The sequence below is a fragment of the Cervus elaphus genome, chromosome 5, assembly GCF_910594005.1.
Source record: "Cervus elaphus chromosome 5, mCerEla1.1, whole genome shotgun sequence".
In the NCBI taxonomy this organism is placed as follows: domain Eukaryota; kingdom Metazoa; phylum Chordata; class Mammalia; order Artiodactyla; family Cervidae; genus Cervus; species Cervus elaphus.
The window spans coordinates 20,550,993-20,571,400 of record NC_057819.1 but is presented as its reverse complement, the minus strand read 5'-3'; the positions used below and the strand labels follow the sequence as shown (position 1 = coordinate 20,571,400).

Genomic DNA, 20,408 nt, shown 5'->3' with positions numbered 1-20,408 from the left:
TGCAGGATGGTAACCAGTAAGCCCAGAAGGAAAAATGCTGGCAACTGTGACAGAGGTGACGAGTTCCAGAGAGTCACCGTGGAGGCTGAGGCTGGTGGGTAGAAGTCTGGTGAGGAATGAGGCCCCAGTGACCAATAACCTTGGAACACCTCCTCAGCAACCACTTAACAGTTAAATAGGGCAGAAGGGTGACATGAAAGTGGAGAAACCTGGAGGACACCAACATGACCAGGCCAACATCACATGGCCCCTGGTGGGAGGTGCTGAGAGGACCAGAGCATCCATGTTCCCATCAGCAACGTGTGCTCAGAGCCTGGTCGTCAGGAAGCAATGCATGGACCCCAAAGGAGGGTCGTCCCACAGAACACGATGTCTGTCCCAAATGCAGGTCACAGTCTCCCCTAGGCAGCGGACCAGCAAGGAAACAAGGCAAACTGTGAGGAGTCTGAAGGGCATGTTTGTATTGCACCGAAGTGTTGCATCCATGTTGATTTTTCTCATTTGGAGGGTTGTATCGTGGTTATTGGGCTTCCCCGGGTGGTGCTAATGGTAAAGAATCTGCCTGCCAATGCAGGAGACATAAGAGACATGGTTCCATCCCTGGTTCGGAAAGATCCCCTGGAGGAGGGCATGAAAACCCCTACCAGGATTCTCGCCTGGAGAATCCCATGGACAGAGGAGCCTGGTGGGTCAGAGTCCAAAACAGCATTCCTGTGACGGGCAATGGACACTTGTCCATGGCTTCCTCTCAGGTCTGCAAGGAGATGGATGAAAACAGGGATGGGACTTCCCAGGTGGTACGGTGGGTAAGAATCAGCCTACCAATGCGGGGCACACGGGTTCGATCCCTGGCCTGGGAAGATTCCACATGCCGAGGAGCAACTAAGCCCGTGTGCCTAGAGCATGTGCTCTGCAACAAGAGACGCCACCACAATGAGAAGCCTGCACAGGACAACTAAAGAGCAGCCCCCACTCCCTACAACCAGAGAAAGCTTGTGCACAGCAAGAAGACCCTGCACAGCCAAAATAGATAGTTGTTTTTTTTTTTTAAAGAAAATGGGAATAGATATACAGAAAGTGGGTGATAGAGTACATGCAGCAAAATTAACAGTTGGGAAGGAACAGGAGAAGTCTTTGTTCTCTCCTGGCAACTTTTCTGTAAACTGAAATTATTTCAGGATAAATTATTAAAGAAACTACACTGGAGGAGAAAAGAAATGGCATTTATAGTGAATTTTACTTTGAACATTCCTTAATGATTTTAAAAATAGTACTGTATCACGGAATACAACCACCTAAGACATAATATGGAACAGGGATATATACAATATAAAAAACACAGATCTGAAACCACGTGCCTGAGTCTAGCTTTGACAGAGAGACTGGTCAGCATCTAAAAATGATACTGACAAAGGAGAAAATGGCTAGAAATACACTCTGGGGTTTGTAAGGACTTTCAGAGGTCAGACATGGGACCCAAAAGATACTAAACATGACACTACAAACATTGGAGAAGACTCTTGAGAGTCCCTTGGACTGCAAGGAGATCCAACCAGTCCATCCTAAAGGAGATCAGTCCTGGGTGTTCATTGGAAGGACGGATGTTGAAGCTGAAACTCCAATACTTTGGCCACCTGATGCGAAGAGCTGACTCATTTGAAAAGACCCTGACGCTGGGAAAGATTGAGGGCAGGAGGAGAAGGGGACGACAGAGGATGAGATGGTTGGTTGGCATTACCAACTCGATGGACATGGGTTTGGGTGGACTCCGGGAGTTGGTGATGGACAGGGAGGCCTGGCGTGCTGTGGTTCATGGGGTCGCAAAGAGTCGGACACGACTGAGCGACTGAATTGAACTGAACAAACAAATCCTAGAATCTGAGTAAAAGTTACCAAACCAAATCCCACATCCTCCCCAGAACAAGGACTAATAGAATGCACACTGAAAGGTAAACAGTAACCCTCTCTGAGTAGGGGGATTACAGGTGACTGATTTTCATCTCTGTATTTTCTATGTTATTTTCAGTTTTCTAGAACGAGCTCACATTTCCTTCATAATCGTGGGAAAGGGAGGAATTATGGTTTTAGGATACACATTTCTGTCAATTATACCTCAACAAAAAATTAGAAATAAAAAAAGTTTTTAAGAAAATTAAGAGTTTCCCTGGTGGTCCAGTGGTTAACAATCTACCTGCCAATACAGGGGAAGCAGGTTCGATCCCTGGTTCAGAATATCCCAAGTGCCACAGGGCAACTAAGCCACAAGCACTGAAGCTCAAGATCTAGAGACCATGCGCTACAACAAGGGAAGCCACCGCAATGAGAAGCCCACGCACCACAGCTAGAGAGTAGACCCACTTGCCACAACCAGAAAGCCCATGCAAAACAACAGAGACACAGCACAGAGCAGCCAAATATAATCAAAAATACAGATATAAATTTTTAAAAAGAAAATTAAAAAATATATACATATATATATACACATATATACACATCCCTATCCAAGTCTATCCATGTCTCTGTATTTCTTCACAGACATTTAATGCCCTTTAACATACTGGTATAAACTCAGCAAAGAGCTTAGAAATTGTATTTTTTTTAAATTTTTATGTTTTGCATGAGAATGATACGTTCTCAAAAAAGAAAAAACTCAGAGATATGTAAATGCTACTTCAGAACAGTTTTAATCTTCAGCTTTCCATGGAGAGGTCTCAGAGGTCACAGGTGATGGATAATTAACATATTGCTACTGGCAATTTCAGGAGGCACAAAAAATAATTATAAGTGTATGGCTAATGAACAGCTTGACCGATTAGATTTTCCAACATGTGTGATTTACTCAGGCTAAACCTTATAAAAATCATTTCACAGCCAAACTCCTTTATGCGTCAAAACTATTCCCTCGAGAATCTGCCTGGAATATAAGAGACCTGAGTTCAATCCCTGGGTCAGGAAGATCCCCTGGAGAAGAACAGAGCAAACCACTCCAGTATTCTTGCCTGGAGAATCCCATGGACAGAGGAGCCTGGTAGATTATAGTTCATGGGGTCGCAAAGAGTCAGACACAACTGAACAACATTACAGCCAAAATTCCTAAGGCAAATCTAGAAAAGAACACATGGATGCTTCTCTCAAAATTAATAAGCCCAAGTTCCTTTTCTACCTTTAGTAGATCAATTCATTTTCATTTAGAGCAAAATAGTTATTTTTATGGTTGAGGTCTTTAAAAAAATTAATCACAGCTATTTTAAAAGGTAATTATGGCTCCTCTCCTCTGCTTCCCTCCCTGAATAATTCATTCCTGAAGCCTTAGATGTGCGTTCGGGGATGGACCTGGAGAGGGGAGGGGAAGGGCAGAATCAGAGCCCAAGCTCTGTGAGGAAACATGCTGCAGAGAAGCCACCCAGAAAGGGTGAGCAGGGCACCCACACCAGGGGGCCTCTCAGTCTGGGGGCTGGGGAACTTGAAGTTCCGTATGGAGAGAAGGGCAGGGCAGCAGAGGTAAGAGATCAGTGGGCAGACTGGTCACATACAAGCGGACTGATCAAATAAGTATATAAACAATAATGGGAGTTGAGTTTCTCACCATTGAAGAAAGGAGTTACAAATCTATAAATGAACCCTACAAATGAACTCTACAAATCAGGATGAACCCTATGGTGCTGGAGTAGAATTGGATGTAAAGTCATGGTTTTCACATACACACACAGGTACAGAAATAAAGTTGTGAGTGGGTGAGTCATTTGCATGTGTGCACCCTTTGTCCACTGACAGAGCTGGGAACAGCATCACCTCATTCACAATGGGCACACCCAGAAACCACAGCGTGGCTTCTAATTACCATTCTCCGCTGAAGAGAACTAAGCTCCTCAGAGAAATGGCTAATTCCAGAGCTGCATGAGGGAAATTACAAAATGAATCTGGATATATTGTTATCAGGAAAGCAAAAAAGTATTCAAAAGATGATGGGAACATGTAAAAAGAATATAAAAGCCAGCTGAATAGGCTCCAGATGGCCAAATCTAGAGAATTTGAATATCAAAATAAAAAATCAAAGTAACAGAGTATAACTCATTGAATAAAATAGGACATAAATTAACAGACTGAAAATCTGATGAGGAACTGAGTACTTACAGAGTTTCAAAGCACTTCCTCAAAAACACGTATTAAATACAAAGGAAAAGGAACTACAAATTCACAGCAGCGACAACTAGGAGTCACTACCTTGATCAAGAGATCAAAATGAACATCACGAGTAATGGGACAAAGTTCCCATGTGCCCCTGATGGGAAGTAGTGAGAAGGCAACATCACTTCTAGGACATTCTTGACAGAGACAGTAACCTGAATCTCATCATGAGAAAACATCAGACAAACCCAAACAGGGGGGCATTCTACCCAAAACACTGGTCTATAATAATTTTTAAATGCCAAGACAATGAAGGTCAAGGTCAGACTGAGAAATTACCCCAGAATGAAGGAGACCAAAAAAACATGACAAGTGGGAACTCCCTGGCGGTCCAGTGGTTAGGACTCTGCACTTCACTGCTGAGGGCCCAGGGTTCAATCTCTGGTTGGGGATCTATTCAACAAGATTCTGCAAGCCTTGCAGGGCAACCAAGAAAAAAACAGACATGACAAATAAATCCAAAGTGTGATTCTTAACTAGATCCTTTGCCATAAAAGACAGTATTGGGACAACTGCTGAAACCTAAACTGGATCTACTTTCTGAAGCTCAGGAAGTAGTGATATATCCATGTTAATGCCCCTATTGTACTTCAGTAGAAGAGGAGAAAGTCCCTATTCTCAGGAACTCCCCCCAAATGTATCCAAGGAAAGGAAGGAATCCGGTTAACAACTCACTCAAATGCTTCACTCTGGACTGTACCTCCAGCTCTGGGGCAAGTCTGTCACTGCTGAAAGGAGATGGTGACATTTACTCACTGTTTCAGGGTCTTCCAGGGGCTCATCCAGCTCTGCATAGGTCACAATGGTGTACCCTTTGCAGACCCTCCACAACATTTTTTCAAATGCTTCAACTTTTCCTTGGTTAATTAGGCCAGATATAAATCTATGAGACAATAAAGGCTGTGGTCAAGTAAAAGCAATGAATATTATCAAACTGCAGTAAAAGGATGATGAAGACATTCATTTCTGGCAAAATGGGGAAGGTACCCTGAAAGCTCTCCAACTGGACAATATCTGAAATGCTGGATGAGATATTTTTGAAACATCCTCTTCAATGTAAAGCTGAGCTCATAATTTAGAGAAATTCTTGGAATCCAAAAATAAAACAGGATCTCACAGTTATGCCCTGATGTATTACATGCAGCCGGTATCTATACATAACCATATCTCAAGGCCTTGAGTTTCAAGGCCAGCACGGTAGAGGAGCCCTGAGTCTGTATCAGGTGAGGAGTTGGAACTAAAGCCCCACAATCACCTCAAAGTTGGGACTCTCCCCCCCCTCAACAAAGGACTACACCTTAAGTGAATAGGTGGACTAGAAAAAAATCCATCTTGCAAAGGAACCTATGCAAACTTATTTATTTCCACTCAATTTTGGGGAGAAGGGGGAGAATATTCCCTGATGATTTCCAACCACAGGTTAGAAAGCACTCAGGTTTGTGGATGAAATTCATATTACATGCAAAGTGAGTAAACAAACAGAAAAAAAAATTAATAAACTCAAGCAGAGAAATTAATGTAAAATGATTCCAAATAGGTGGAGTGCTCCCAAGTACCTGACATATGTTAAAAATAAGTTCTTTCTGAAGGAATACAGCCTGACGCTAAACATCACTGAATTCCTACAGATAAGGAGCAAAGGAACTGAAGTTCATAGTAAAGAGAGATTATAAATCACATGAGGAAACACGTTACCATTAGTTCAAGTAAACAAAGAGAATAAATAGTAGAGAGAGACCCTTAAAATATGATTAATAAATTACCCAATTCAGTTTAGCCCCTATGTCCCCACCAAATAAAACAGGGCTTGATGCTTCAGTGACGAACTATCTGAAGCTTATGGAGTAATGATAAACGGCATGAATGTTCCTTCTTTCCAGTTCATGATATCAAAAGAAGCAATTCCCATCATATCTACTTAAAAAGTCAATACAGCTGAGTGATTCAACTCAACAAACACTAGAGTACAGTGTTTTCTTATTATAAATATTCACTTTCTTTCATTCCACACAGGCTTGCAGATGGTGGCTGCTCATCTACTCTCTTCTCCCACTGACAAGAAGGACAGTGTGAAGCTCATCAGGCCAGTTGTCACCTACCCCAGTTTCGCTCCCAGCCTCTGCATACAGCTGTAGTCCAACAAAGACTCATTCTCCAAGGGAGGGAATTCCTCGTAAGTGGGTTCGAACTACAAGGAGACATGAAACCAACCGTGTCTCACCGAAAGTGACACTTTAATTCCCAAGTCCTGTTTCCAAACAAGTCTGCAGGGCAACAGAACTACTCAGATCTGGGTGCCAAGCTAACTCAGACATGTGAGTCGGCTCTGACAAAGAAAGAGGATAACGTCCCCATTCCTTTTTTGTAAACTACTTGATGACATCTACATATAATAGAAGTCTGGTTATAACGTATGTCATCGCCTTAACCTAACACAGAGTAACTGTATCAGAGGTCACACCTGCCATAGGAAGTGAAACGAAGTTCAGAAGGAATATACTTTGCCCCTCTCTGATGCTCAGCTGAGTACAGTACTGCTGCATAGGCTGTTCTTTATTCCTATGTACGTTTTCTTTTTTTTAACTTCCATTACTTTTAGCAATTTGAGAAGAAGGAAAGAATAAAACTGAAATTTTGGAGTTTGATTTCCACTGTTCAGTTTTTTCTCGTGATTATAGAAAGTATTTTTTTCAACTGCAAACTAAAGCATTTTACAAATAGGAAGTAGTTATGGTTAAAGCCAGGGCTTCCCAAGTGGCTCAGTGGTAAAGAATACACCTGCTAAGCAGGAGACTCTGGTTCGATCCTTGGACCAGGAAGATCCCCTGGAGGAGGAAATGGTAATTCACTCCAGTATTCTTGTCTGGAAAATCCCATGGACAGAGGAGCCTGGCTGGCTACAGTTCACGGGGTCACAAGGAGTCGGACACGACTTAGCAAAGTAAACAACAGCAAATGGTTAAAACCAACATGGGAATCCAGCTGAAAAATAAAGTGAAGATCAAAATGTATCTCTTTCATTTTTTAAAGATGTATCTCTTTTAAAAAGCAGTATCTCTATAGGAGTTGATAACAAACCCCAAAAACCTTATGGGAATGAGATTTTTATAAAAGAAACGCACTCCTGGGACTTCCTCAGTGGTCCAGTAGTTAAGACTCCACTCTCCCAATGCAGGGGGACTGGGTTCAATCCCTAGTCAGGGAACTAAAATCTCGCATGCCACGCGACCAAAAGAAAGAGAAAGAAAGGCACCTCCTCCCAAGCATCACCAGTACCTCCACATTGCGCTTGACGAAGGTCTTGGTCACTCGCAGCATGTGGGTGTACTCAATCAGCTCCAGCAGGTTCTTCCTCAGCTTCTCCTTGTTCTTAGTGACCTCTCTCAGCTCAACCTCCAGCTTCTGCAACTGCTCCTGAAACGAAACGACAGTTGGGATACTTCCAAGTCTGGCTCTAATACTCTTTTCACAGCACCGCAGAACCAGGAGAGGTTTTAAAAAGCCAGAATGTATATGAGAATTTGATAGGGATATGAAAACAGGCACGGCTTTTCAAAGTTCATCATTTACTGTTTCATGTTAACTCAGGTACCCGTGATGGCAAGCACTTGGGTGCCATGATGACTCTGCACGCTAATCTCAGGTCTTATCATTTCTTCTGGTTTCCCTTCACCTGCTTACGCATTACCATACACCAGTCTTCCTCTTTTTTTTTTTTTCTTTTTTTTTTCAGTCTTCCTCTTTTAAGACTACATTTCCTTTTATTTGTAACACAGAAAAACACTCTTTCCCAAACATACCTATTCCTAATCTCTAGCCTGAGTTTCTATGCAGTTGCACTTATTCAATTAATTAGGCATAAAAATACTTGAGGACAAATATTTAACAATTAGTGTGTACCAAGCATCCTTACCGATACTTTAAGGATTAAAACAGTGGAAGCAGAAATCTAAAACCCACTGACTCAATGAAAACTTGCATTCAAACAAATCCCCTGACACACTACATTTATTACTTGTGCTCTGCTTTATTGAAATGATCAACAGCTAGCAATCACCGTATTTGTAATTACATCATAACCAACACACCAAACAGGCCAAACCAGCTGACTGCTCTCATTGGACTGTATAGTTGTCTCCGGAGTCCGTTCATATACAACTGCTAAATGACTTCCTCCCAGTAAAACAAACACAGCAGTCAGCAATGGAATGGTCCTAGTTATATGGTACTAATTGTTTTAGAAGGGCTTTGTAAAAGCTCCAGTCTATTTCCGAGTGTAATAAACACTCAGATGAGGAGACCAAAATCTCAACAGATAATTCATGGGGGTGGAGGGGGATGCTAATGAATGAATGACCCCATGCTCTCACAGTGTATCCCCGACACTGAACTCCAAGAGAAGGCATCCTGCTGGCTAACCACGGGGGACCACTTTCACACTAGCTTCTGATAACTCGAGGGGAAAGGGTCAGGGTGCATCGGGGGAGATGTGTAGGGCACAGGCCTGAAGCCTCGATGACCTGCAGTAGCAGCAGCATGCTAAGGCCTGCAGAAGCCCAGAGGTTACATGACCAGATCTCATGATCTAATTCTTGTCAATCTCTGTTCAATACCATCTGTCTTATACTAAGGAAGAAAAAAAATGAATTCTAGTTAAAATGTATCACAGATAATCTGTTACTGAGAGTTAACCATCATATGGTTCTTTGACTTTCATTCCACAGTCTTGAGAAGAAAGGCAGAAAAGCCCTAGACAATATAAAGTAAGTGAATAAGCCCGATCTGAGGTTAGTGACCTAAAACCCTCCTTCAGAACCAAGTTACCTGCATTTCCAGCACTTGTTTCAGAGGTGGTGCCGGAGGACTGGTCTCCCCCTCAGGGAGGGGAATATCAGCTCTATTGATTTCCTGCACCAAGTATGCTGTGGAAAAGTTAAACAAATTAGACTGAAAATCTTACTCCAGGATATTTCAGAGAGAACATTTCACGTCCCCACTTTCCCCAGGTCATGTAAAAACTGTCTAAAGGCACAAAAGTCTGGATTGTCCCAACTGACTGATAGATGACTTTTGTCACCTTGCTTCTGAACATCTGTAAAATAATTCTGCATAGAGAGATCAGCATAGAGTGACAGTAACCCATATACATATTTTCTGAAATTTCCTGTCCTTCATTATTAAAACTCTAGTTAAAGAACTTTGGAGTCACACTTGCCTCTGCCACCTGTAGATGAAGCAGAAAGTTAAGAACACACTTGGAAGTGCAGGAATAAGCCACCAGAGATGTCAGTGTGAACTCGCTGCAGATGCCATTAGGAGGAAATATACATTCATCAGGAAAAACACAACAACCTTTCTCAGCAAAAAGAGAAACCTCAGGGCAAACAGCCCGGCTCTCCTAAGTCACCAGTTAGCTGTGATGGTTTGACTTAGGACGACTTACACTAGATTCATGAAACTAATACTCAGACAGCCAAAAATAACTTAAATTCTTTAGTTTACATTTTCAATTCCTTGAAGCATCTTTTTCCATAGGATAAAAGTCATAATACCTGGTAAAAAATCGTTACCAGATACAATGTTTTGGAGAATTCTTACTAGTTATTTTACTAGGAAGGAAGGAAGGAAAGGGAGGAAAGGAGGGAGGGAGGGAGGAAGAGAAGGAAGGAAAACAGGCAGGAAGAGAAGAATGTCTTATCAATAAGAGCAAAGGAAGCAATGGGTTTAAGAGCTTTTTGGAAATGGATGTGAATTTTTTTAACCTATTTTACCTAAATTTGGGCTTCCCCAATAGCTCAGCTGGTAAAGAATCTGCCTGCAATGCAGGAGACCCCGGTTCGATTCTTGGGTGGAGAAGATCTCCTGGAGAAGGGATAGGCTACCCACTCCAGTATTCTTGGGCTTCCCTGGTGGCTCAGACGGTAAAAAATCCGCCTGCAATGTGGGAGACCTGGGTTTGATCCCTGGGTTGGGAAGATCCCCTGGAGGAGGGCATGGCAACCCACTCTAATATTCTTGCCTGGAAAATCCCCATGGACAGAAGAGCCTGGCGGGCTACAGTCCATGGGGTTGAAAACAGTAGGACACGACTAAGCACAGAATAGCACAGCACATACCTAAATTTACTTGATGGTTCATTTTCTTTTTAAGTCTGGACTCTTTATGAAACAGTTTAAGCTACAGGAAGCCCTGGGCATGTCTAATGTCCTGTCAATCCTGCCCTGTCTTTGAAAACTCATTCCAAATATACAACCTGTCCAATGACTCATACACGTGGCAAAGAAGGAAGTGTGATATTGCCCTGTCTTTCACGATCCACACAAATGACTGGGACCTCAAACAATATGCAGAGGACTAGGCTGCTGATGACCCAAAGGTTTCTTCTGATCTTAAAAATCCCAGTTAAAAAATATAAAATCCACAACAATTAACTATTAGAAATCACTCCAAAAGTCATCTTATCTCCCCTCCTCAACTCTCTCATCCTCAGGTTTTTCTGACAGTGACTTTGGAATTGTTCCCCTCTGTGTATTTCAAGCAGAACTTCAAGGTTTGAACTGATAAAGACTATTTTATTTTAAAAGATGCGTGCTCCTTGAAAGAAAAGCTATGACAAACCCAGAGAGCATGTTAAAAAGCAGATTCATTACTTTGTCAACAAAGGTCCCTATAGTCAAAGCTGTGGTTTTTCCAGTAGTCATGTATGGATGTGAGAACTGGACCATAAAGAAGGCTGAGTGCCAAACAACTGATGCTTTTGAACTGTGGTGTTGGAGAAGACTCTTGAGAGTCCCTTGAACTGCAAGGAGATCCAACCAGGCAATCCTAAAGGAAATCAGTCTTGAATATTCATTGGAAGTATTGATGCTGAAGATGAAGCTCCAATACTTTGGCTACCTGAGGTGAAGAGCAGATTCATTAGAAAAGACCCTGACTGAAGGCAGGAGGAGAAGGGGACAACAGAGGATGAGACGGTTGAATAGAATCACCAACTCAATGGACATGAGTTTGAGCAAGCTCCAGGAGATGGTGAAGGACAAGGAAGGCTGGAGTGCTGCAGTCCATGGAGTCACAAAGAGTCGGACATGACTGAGCAACTGGACAACAATAACATTTTATTTTAGGCTAAGATGTTAAAAGTTTTACAGATAAAGGAAGTAGCCTTGAGCTGCTGAGTTTTAACGGTTAACAGTCAGAGAACACTGATGTATGCAGAGGAAATAATCCCTGAGAAAAAGGAAATTATTAACCAAGCTATCTACCACTTCCTACCTCCCTTGTGCTCTAATTTAAGTATTAACATGTACATGTTGTTTCTAAATTATAACAAACTACAAGGGATTGGCTAAATAACTCGTGGTATATTAATACCATAAAATACTATGCTGCCACTAAAAACAATGAGTCAATCTGTTTACTGACATTAAAAGATGTTAAAGTACCATCAATGAGAAACAAAGCTAATAACAAAATAACCTGATCATTAAATATGTAAATCCTTACTTTTACAGATGAACAGTAAAAAGTGTGGAACGAAAATATAAATCTACATAACAGTGATTACATAAATGGTAAGAATACGATGACTTCTTTTTTCTTTTCTACTTGTCTAGATTTTCTAATTTTTCTAAAGTGAACAAGGTTTGCTTATATATTCAATTATATAAAATAATAATTTAAGTTGTTTAAAAAAACTTACCCAATATTCGCTCCAGTTCTTCACATCGCTTCACCTCACCAACAAATTTTCTTTGGAAAGAACTTACATTCTGGTTGAGCTGAGAAGAAGGATGAAAATTTTGCTCTGAATTTTCTAAAATTTAAAAACAACTTCCATTTTATAAATAAAGTACGACTGCCAAGGGTTTAAGGGGAAAGCATATCCTTGTATACTACTGAGTGGGAGTATAAACGGACACATCTTTTCTGGAAAGCAATTTGGCAACTGTTATCCAAAAAAGTCTGGGGACTTCCCTGGTGAACCAGTGGTTAAGAATCTACCTTCCAATGCAAGGGACACAGGTTCGATCCCTGGTGGGGGAACCGTAAGCCCACTCGCCACAACTAGAGAGTGCAGGCACCACAGGAAAGACTCAGCTCAGCCAAAAAAATTAAAACAGATTTAAAAAAAGCCTGAAAAATATCCTCTAGTCCAGAACGATCCCATGAAGAAATTCAACTTAAAAGAAAAAACTATGGATACAGACAAAAATGTATGCAGAAGAGGATTAACTTCAAGGATAGAGAAAAAACTATTGACCATGGAAAATTGGCTAAGGAAGTCATAGTCTAAATCCACACTGTGGAATACTAGCAGTAAAAAGAGGGGGAAAAAAACAATACATCAATATCAGGGAGGAGATACCCAGAAACAAGATGCAAATGAAAGACGACACAAAGGACCACATATTGTGCAACTCCATTTCTACGAAATGTCCAGGAAGGGAAAACCTAGAGGCAGAAAGTAGATGAGTGATTGCCTGGGTCTTAGAGTGAGGAGGGGGATGACCTGTAAATGAGCATAAGGGACCTTACTGGGATGATGTCATGTTCTAAAACTGGCTTGTGGCAATGGACACAGTACTCAGAAAATTTTCTAAAAACCAACAAATTGTACACTTGCAGCAGGTGAACTTTATGATACACATCAATAAAGTTGTATAAAAATTATGGGTCAGTAATATAATTGACTACTATACATTTATTAAAAATGATGTTTTAAATGACTAGGTATTTGATTATATTAAGAAATTGTTATTAAAAACTTTAGGTATGATAATGGTATCTTTTTAGTGTCCTTATATTTTAGAGGTACTTATTGAAATATTTATGAATGGAATAATACACCTGGGATTTGCTTCAAAATGATCTCGTCTGATGGGAGTTTTCTTTTTTTTTCTTTTTTGCACCATATGGCTTTCTGGGGTCCTGGCAGTAAAAGCACCAAGTTCTAACCACCGGACCACTAGGGAATTCCCGCCATGGGTTTATATTATGGGTATATAGGAATTCACTGTTTCCATATACTCTTCCCTCTACTTAATATCTTGGCAAACAAAGCTTAAAACAACAAAAAATATCATAAAAGAATATTTAATAAAATGAGGAAATTAATCACAACTTGTGTGTGGGGAGAAGAAGATTAAACATATTATCAGTGTGGGGCTTCCCAAGTGATACAGCAGTGAAGAATCCACTTGCCGACACAGGAGACGCAGGTCTGATACCTGGGTCGGGAGGATCCCTTGGAGGAGAAAATGGCAACCCACTCCAGTATTCTTCCTTGGGATCCCATGGACAGAGGAGCCTGTCAGGCTACAGTTCATGGGGTGACAAAGAGTCAGACACAACTGAGCACACACACATGCACACATTATTAATGTGGTTCCAACTATATAAAAATATCTGTGCATGTACATTAAAAAATATTATTAGAAAAACAATGTTTGGCCAATGTTAACCAAAATGGTAAAGTGTTTATTTCTAGCTAATGGGATCATGGAAGTTATTATCTTAGGTTTTCCAAATTTCCCACAGTGGACATATATTACCATCACAACTTTTTAAATTACAGTAATTATTTACGTTGAAAGGCACATGGGGCAAGAATTTTAAGTTTATTCCACACAGCGTCATATGGGTTGGAAAGTGAAAGTTGCTCAGTCGTGTATGACTCTTTGCCACCCCATGGACTATACAGTCCATGGAATTCTCCAGGCCAGAATACTGGAGTGGGTAGCCTTTCCCTTATCCAGGGGATCTTTCAAATCCAGAGATCGAACCCAGGTCTCCCACATTGCAGGCAGATTCTTCACCAGCTGAGCCACAATGGAAGCCCATCTGGCATGGGGCACTCTCAAAACGGAGAATTAGAAACAGCGTGGCATGAAGCTGCTTGAACAACCTGAGAATATCTCCCGTAAAGCCTCAGTTCTTGTTCAGTTTTCCAAACTTCTATAAAGAACTAACCAGAAGAAAGACAAAAATTCTAATCTCACTTCTGTTTGTCACATTTGCACTCATTTCTGGAAGTCGCACTAATCCAAACTAGTAACCACTTTCAAGTTTCTAGTGATTCAGATACCCTCTGTCTGGTTAGAACTAAGAATGAGCAGAGGAAGCCACCCATCAAAAGCTGTCTATGAATGACACGGCTTCTCAGTTTTGATGTCTTTTTCTTCAATATCAAACACTAGTGAACTCAAATCAGACACCAGGGTTCCACAAATAGTAGGATCTTCATGAAGAGGCAAACTTCTGCGGCAACAACGCACACGTGACTGGATATGACATCCGCCATCGCCTGCTTACACAGCATGTTAACTGGTTTTTTTCTATTGTGTGGTTTCTTGTGTGAAGTTTAGCTTCTATTTTCTTTTTAGGTGGCAACAGCACCTTAATCCCAAGCTAATGCTATGAAGTACATTTTAACACAGATTCATTTTAAGACTAATAATTAATCTAGAAAACCCAGCAGAGGCTGCCTGGTGCTGTTTTCACCAGTATCCACACCTGTGATCCTAACGGACAAAAGGTAAAAACTGTCCTCAGACTCCAGACCCTTAGAAAAGTGGGACAGCCTTGCCCTTCGCTGAGTCCTACTGGTGAGTTGAATCACCTTTCTTTTCCAGGTCTTCTCTTTGGCTATCATTGCAGAAACTCTGGTCCTGCCTCTCCGCCCTTAGAAGGATCGCTAAAAGAAAAGAGGGAAATGCTCCCACCTGCACAAGCCAGAAAAGACTGGCGTCAGTGACCCCACCCAGTGAACACAAAGTCAGTAAGAAACTCCAGAAGGGAACAGAAAGAGTCAGGTATGATGGAGCTCTCTGCTCTAGCTGCTTGACAGCCATCCCGAAGACAGACACACATACACCCCTGAGCTCTGAACACCGAGCATCACACAATGTGAGCATTTCCACTTTATTGCACTTGTGAAAAAAATGAACAGCACTTTCTTTTTCTTTCCCTGATTTTCAGTTTAGAAGAATCTCAAGCGTCCTCTACTACCTAATGCAATGGCAATCAACAAAACTTGAATCTTCACAGTAATTAGAGCATTTGTTCAAACCTCTAAGACTTCAGCTTGACTGAAGTCTCCTGGCCTGAGGACTAACAGGATGGAAAACATCTATGATAAAGAAGGGAGCCTGCTTCTCAAACAAGTCTTTCCTGAATCTCTCGGGGGCTCCTTATTCACAGTTCAGCGCAGCCCGTGCCAGGAGAGTGGGCTTCATGTGCTGAAGCCCAAGTGGCTCCAAGAACCAGGACAAGTCCGGCCCTCTCTGCAGCCTCACCTGTCATTCAGGAGTTTCTCCCTGACCTTGCAATTGCCTTGGGGGACCAACCCCAGAATCGCTGATATCAAATATTGGGTAGCAGAGTTCCCTCTTGAAACTAAAGCGCCCTCAGAAAGATGAAGGGAAACCACAGGCGATGAAAGGTGGGCCCCAAGAAATAAAATGTTCACTCAAGTGACTTTGAGCTCAAACGGCCAGGTCCCGCCTCATAATCTCCTTTTCACACTGTTTTTTCCTGCATGGCACTTATTACAGCTTATAATCAGAGTGTGTTGTTAACTCCTCCCAGATTGCTAGCAACAAAAACACAGGGACTTTGTCCATCCTGCTTGCCCCTGAGTCTCCAGCACCAAACTCAGCAAGCACTTGATACAAGCTTGTTCATTCATTCCACAAATGCCTATTAATGCCCACAAAGTCAGGGGCTGTACTTAGGAATCAGGAATGAACAAGACTCTTACCCCCAGGGGTTGACAGTCCATGGTGGAGCCAAACAATAAACAAATAAACAGATATATAAAACAAGTGTTTATTACTACTTGTTGGGGGGACAGCTCCCTTTCAACAAATTCTGACTCTACTCCTATTCCGTACGAGGTAGTGGTATGTATCAATACATCGCCAGGTAACAGTGAACGACAAAAAATCCCGCCGCCCGGGAGCTTACACCAAGTTCATTCCTAATCCAGGCTCCTGGCTCTTCCTGTTCCCTCCACCTGGGTCCGTGTCCCCCAGAACTTCCCAGGGCTGGCTCGGCCCAAAGACACCTCCTCAGAGAGGCTTCCCTGTCCGCCCCTACCGGAGGCACCATCTCACCATCCCCTTTTATTGTCGGTACAGCAAACGTATTCCCGTTTACGTATCATTACTTAATATTCCTCCCCTCCTCCCCGTCCCCATAAGTTCCAGAAGGGCTTCAAGAGGCCTTAACAGATTTGTTCTCCCGCTTAAGCAGCCCAGTGCCTGGCTCCGAAGCATCGGACGGTACGACCCGAGCTGATGAAGACAAACGTTCCTAACTAACCCAGTCAGGGCGGCCGCGGACCAGAAATCCGGCGACCCTGGGCTCGGGCCCCGCTCTGCGGAAGCTCTGGCCGGAAAGTGGACCTCAGCTTCCCCTTCTGGGAAATGGGCGCCCCTGCCCATGAGCCCGCGGAGAAGGAGGCCCGAGCTAAAGGTGCAATGAGGGAGTTTGGCAGGGAGCGACAGCCCGCATCTCCCGGGCGACACTCACGTCTCGGAACTCGACCAGGCCCTTCTCGCCCAGGATGCTGAGGCACTCGTAGGCCGTGCCGGACTGCAGGAAGAGCTGCGCCAGGCACATGGTCTCGCTCCGGAACAGGGACCCCATGGCGGACCGGCCCGCGCCCCCCCGCGGGACCCGACGGGCGCCGGCGGCTCTGGGCTGCGCGGGCCCACACGGTCAGCCGGGGTGACCCGGGAATCGAGCTTCTCCTGCGGCCTGGCCGCGGCTCCGAACCATGGAGCTCCGGGCTATACCAGCTGTCCCCAGTCCAGCCACCACGGCCGCCGCTCCGGCCGCCGCCAACGCCACCCTCGAGGCCCCGCCCCCTAGGCTACAGCCGGTTCCGGTTCCGCCCCCACACGCGCGCGCGCGCACGACCCCCGCCGACCGACCAATGGCGCCAGGAGTTGCGGCCGATGGCGGCTGCGGGGCCAACTGGCGCTAACCCCGCGTCAATGCGGGGGATTCAGGAACTCAGCCCCAACCTGACCAAAAGCTGCCCTTTTCTCTGGTGTTCACAGCTTTATAGGAGGAGTTTTGTTGATTTTACGTGCCAGAAAGTTCACCCGACTAGGGTAGTACAATTTTGTGATTTTTAGTAAAGTTTCAGAGTTCAGCGTCGGGATCAATTTGAGAACGTTTCCATCAACCCCATAAAGATTTCTCCTGCTCAGTTCCAGTCAGTCCCCTTCTTATCCCCTAGCTCCCGACAACCACTAGACAACCTTTTCTCCATAGATCTGCCTATTAGGACATTTCTTATCAACGGAATTACACCCCGTGTGGTGTTTTTCTTTGGGGTCCTGGCCCCTGTGCGGACAAAACAGGGTCTGGTGCCAGACTGCTCTTGCTAGGATCCTGCCCACAGCAGCTACAGAGATCTCTGACAAACACGAAAACCGGATGTGAGCTTACTTTAAATCTTCTGACTTCTCCCACTGCATTTCGAATAAAGTTGAAACTTCTTACCAGGGCCAGCAGACACACCACTGGGTCTAACCTCTGCCTTCCCCAAGAACTGGTCTCCACCCCACCCACCTGCCTTCTTTCTTTTTCCAGGTTGGTGCGCTTGAACTTGCTGACTCTTCCCTTCTCTCTGCCTAGAACACCCTTCTCCAGGACCTTCTCAAGATTAGCTCCTGCAAGTCTCAGCTCAAATGTCACTGCTTCTAAGAAGCTGATCCTGACCACTAGCAGAAGTGTCCCTACCACCCCACCCTAGGCAGTCCTGTTTTATTTTCTCCATAGCACCTACCACTGTCTGACATTATCTTGTCTATGTTTATTTCCAGTTTTCCCCCAGTAGAATGTAAAACTTCCTGGACAAAAAAATAAAAATCGCCTGCCATTTCAGTAAGCAAAGGATGTCACAGCCATCAAGCCATTAGCCACTGCAGCCACCCCCAAGGGTTCATCCTGAGGGGATTCAGAAAGGAGAAAAACAAGTTACCGGTCCTAAATAGATAAGATGCATATCTAAGGAATAATTTCCGTGAGCCCAGACTCTTCTACCTTCCCAAGCATGGAAAAGTGTTGCAGAGGAGAACCAATTCTGACTTCATGTTTCAACTGTTTCTTTGACTTGCTTTTCATTGCTGTTATTATAATCCTACAAAATGGCCTGCCTCAGAGGACGCTACCCCTCTGCCTGTTAAACTAAAGTGCCTTTGTTCAGCTCAAAGAGAGACTCTGACCCTGCACACCTGTGAATGGCTGTGAGAAAAAAAGAGATTAACACATCCCTTCCTGAGGCTGGCTGTTCCCCAACATGTACTGCAAGCTTGATGGCCCTTTTTACTTGACTTCCTCATTGCTTTTCCTTCTCTATTCTGCCTTTTGACTTTAGTTCCTCATGGCCTCTCTCTCTGGTCTACTATAAAAGAACCTGGCATCCAGACCTGGACAAGGTGGTTATTTTGAGACATTAGTCTGCCATCTTCTCCATCAGCCAGCTTTCCAAAAAGTCATATTCCTTGCTTCAACGCCTGTCTCCAATTCATTGGCCTGTCATGAGGCAAGCAGAGCAAGCTTGGACTTGTCAACAGAAGCACTAAAAATCATTAACTTGTGATGGCTGTTCTTTGTGATTACAGTAATCTTTTGATGTTCAACTACATGGTTTTTTTCCTTCGACAAAAACTCTTGTACATCCTGGCTTCTCCCTTACCTTTTTCAGTTTCACAGCAATCTGAGAGGCTGTGCTCCTGAGCTATAGCCCTCAGTAAGATCCCCAAACAAAATATAACTCTCAACTTTCAGAGTTGTGTTGAAGATTTTTTGTTTTGTTTCAGTCAACAAGTCTACCAGACAAGGGATACTGCCTTGGTATCTCCAGGGTTCAGGGCAGTAGTCGTTCAATACTCCCCAAATGCATATATGAACATATAAACTATATAGTAAGGTCTTCCCTGTAGCTCAAATCGTAAACAATCTGCCTACACTGCAGGAGACCTGGGTTTGCTCTGACCCTAATCCCCTTCTACTGTCAAAGTGAGTTTTCCCTTTCTCAAGTGCAAAATCACCCTAACAAAGCCCACAAAATCAGGCTAAATTCCCTGTCATTTGGAAATTTTACGTTAACTTCACAGAGCTAGTTATGCTAACTGCCAGGGAAAGACTCTGAATCACTCACTGCAAAGAACCAATCAGTTGGGTATTTCCTTTGCTTTAATAAAAGACAATTTTCAGTTCCTAGCAGGTGTAATCACCTCAACCCACAGAGATCCACATCTAAGAAAGAGTGCAAAAAAAAAAAAAAAGAAAGAGTGCAGCAGAGTGGGGAGAAATTCAGTGTTTCCATGATGTTGTGGACTTTAAAAAAAGTATTCACAACCTAAAAGTGGAGAGTTATGTTTTATTTGGTGGGAATTTTTAGGACTTCAAGCCCAGGAGACAGCATCTCAAGTGACCCTGAGAGAACAGTTCTGGGGAGCAGGGGGAGGAGTCAGGTTATATAGAAGTTTGCAACAAGGGGAAGGTAGTCTGAACATCAAAAGATTATTGTTAATTAAGAAAAAACAGATATCTGAAGTTAAGAAATTTAGTGATTTTCTGTGTATGGCAAGATGCAAGAGTCTGGGCTCAATGAAACCATTCCTTTCATATACATCTCACCTATCTGGGGCCAGTATCCTGTTTTCACATCCTTAGCTTCCTTTCCTTGGTCCTCACCACAGGGAGCGGCTACAGTTTCGGCTGTTAGATAGCAGGTATTCTCCTTCTTCCTGAATTCCCTTAGGGCTCAACAGCTCACACCTGTTAGGGCTGCAATCACTATTAACTGTGATATCTTTATTTACTGATATGGCAGGAAACACTCTATTTCACATCATATTCTGAGATTCCTCAGGGCTCCACCGTAGGGAGTGGCTACAATCTGAGGGTTTCTAGGTGGCAGGTATTCTTTCCTTCCTGAGTTCCCTTGGGGCTCCCCAGTCATGGTAGCTGCAATCACTGATCACTGTGACATCCTTTGTTTACTGATATGGCACAAAATATTCCATTTCTCATTATATTACAAAACAGTAGTTCGTAGTGCATGGGTTTGATCCCTGGTTGCGGAAACAGAACCCCACAAGCCACATGGTGTGGACAAAAAAAAAAAGATGCAACAACACATTGTACATAGCACCAGGATGTCAAGAGATGCTCAGAACTCAGAGAGAGAAGAGAATTGC

General features: G+C 43.3%; 1 protein-coding gene across 2 annotated transcripts in view; it reads right to left on the bottom strand.

Annotated features, from left to right (window-relative positions):
- The window catches only part of ATP6V0A2 (ATPase H+ transporting V0 subunit a2), a 40,445-nt gene extending 23,357 nt beyond the window's left edge, over window positions 1-17,088 (bottom strand). The window contains exons 1-6 of one of the 2 annotated variants that reach the window (XM_043902034.1): window positions 16,720-17,088; window positions 11,888-11,966; window positions 9,013-9,110; window positions 7,465-7,602; window positions 6,288-6,376; window positions 4,945-5,071 (exon numbers count right to left, since the gene is read on the bottom strand). In XM_043902034.1, the coding sequence (XP_043757969.1) occupies window positions 4,945-5,071; window positions 6,288-6,376; window positions 7,465-7,602; window positions 9,013-9,110; window positions 11,888-11,966; window positions 16,720-16,836 (648 nt within the window). In that variant the 5' untranslated portion in view covers window positions 16,837-17,088. The remainder of the gene's footprint in view (window positions 1-4,944; window positions 5,072-6,287; window positions 6,377-7,464; window positions 7,603-9,012; window positions 9,111-11,887; window positions 11,967-16,719) is intronic. The other variant, XM_043902035.1, reaches the window with a different exon arrangement.
- Between the last annotated feature and the right edge of the window lie 3,320 nt (window positions 17,089-20,408).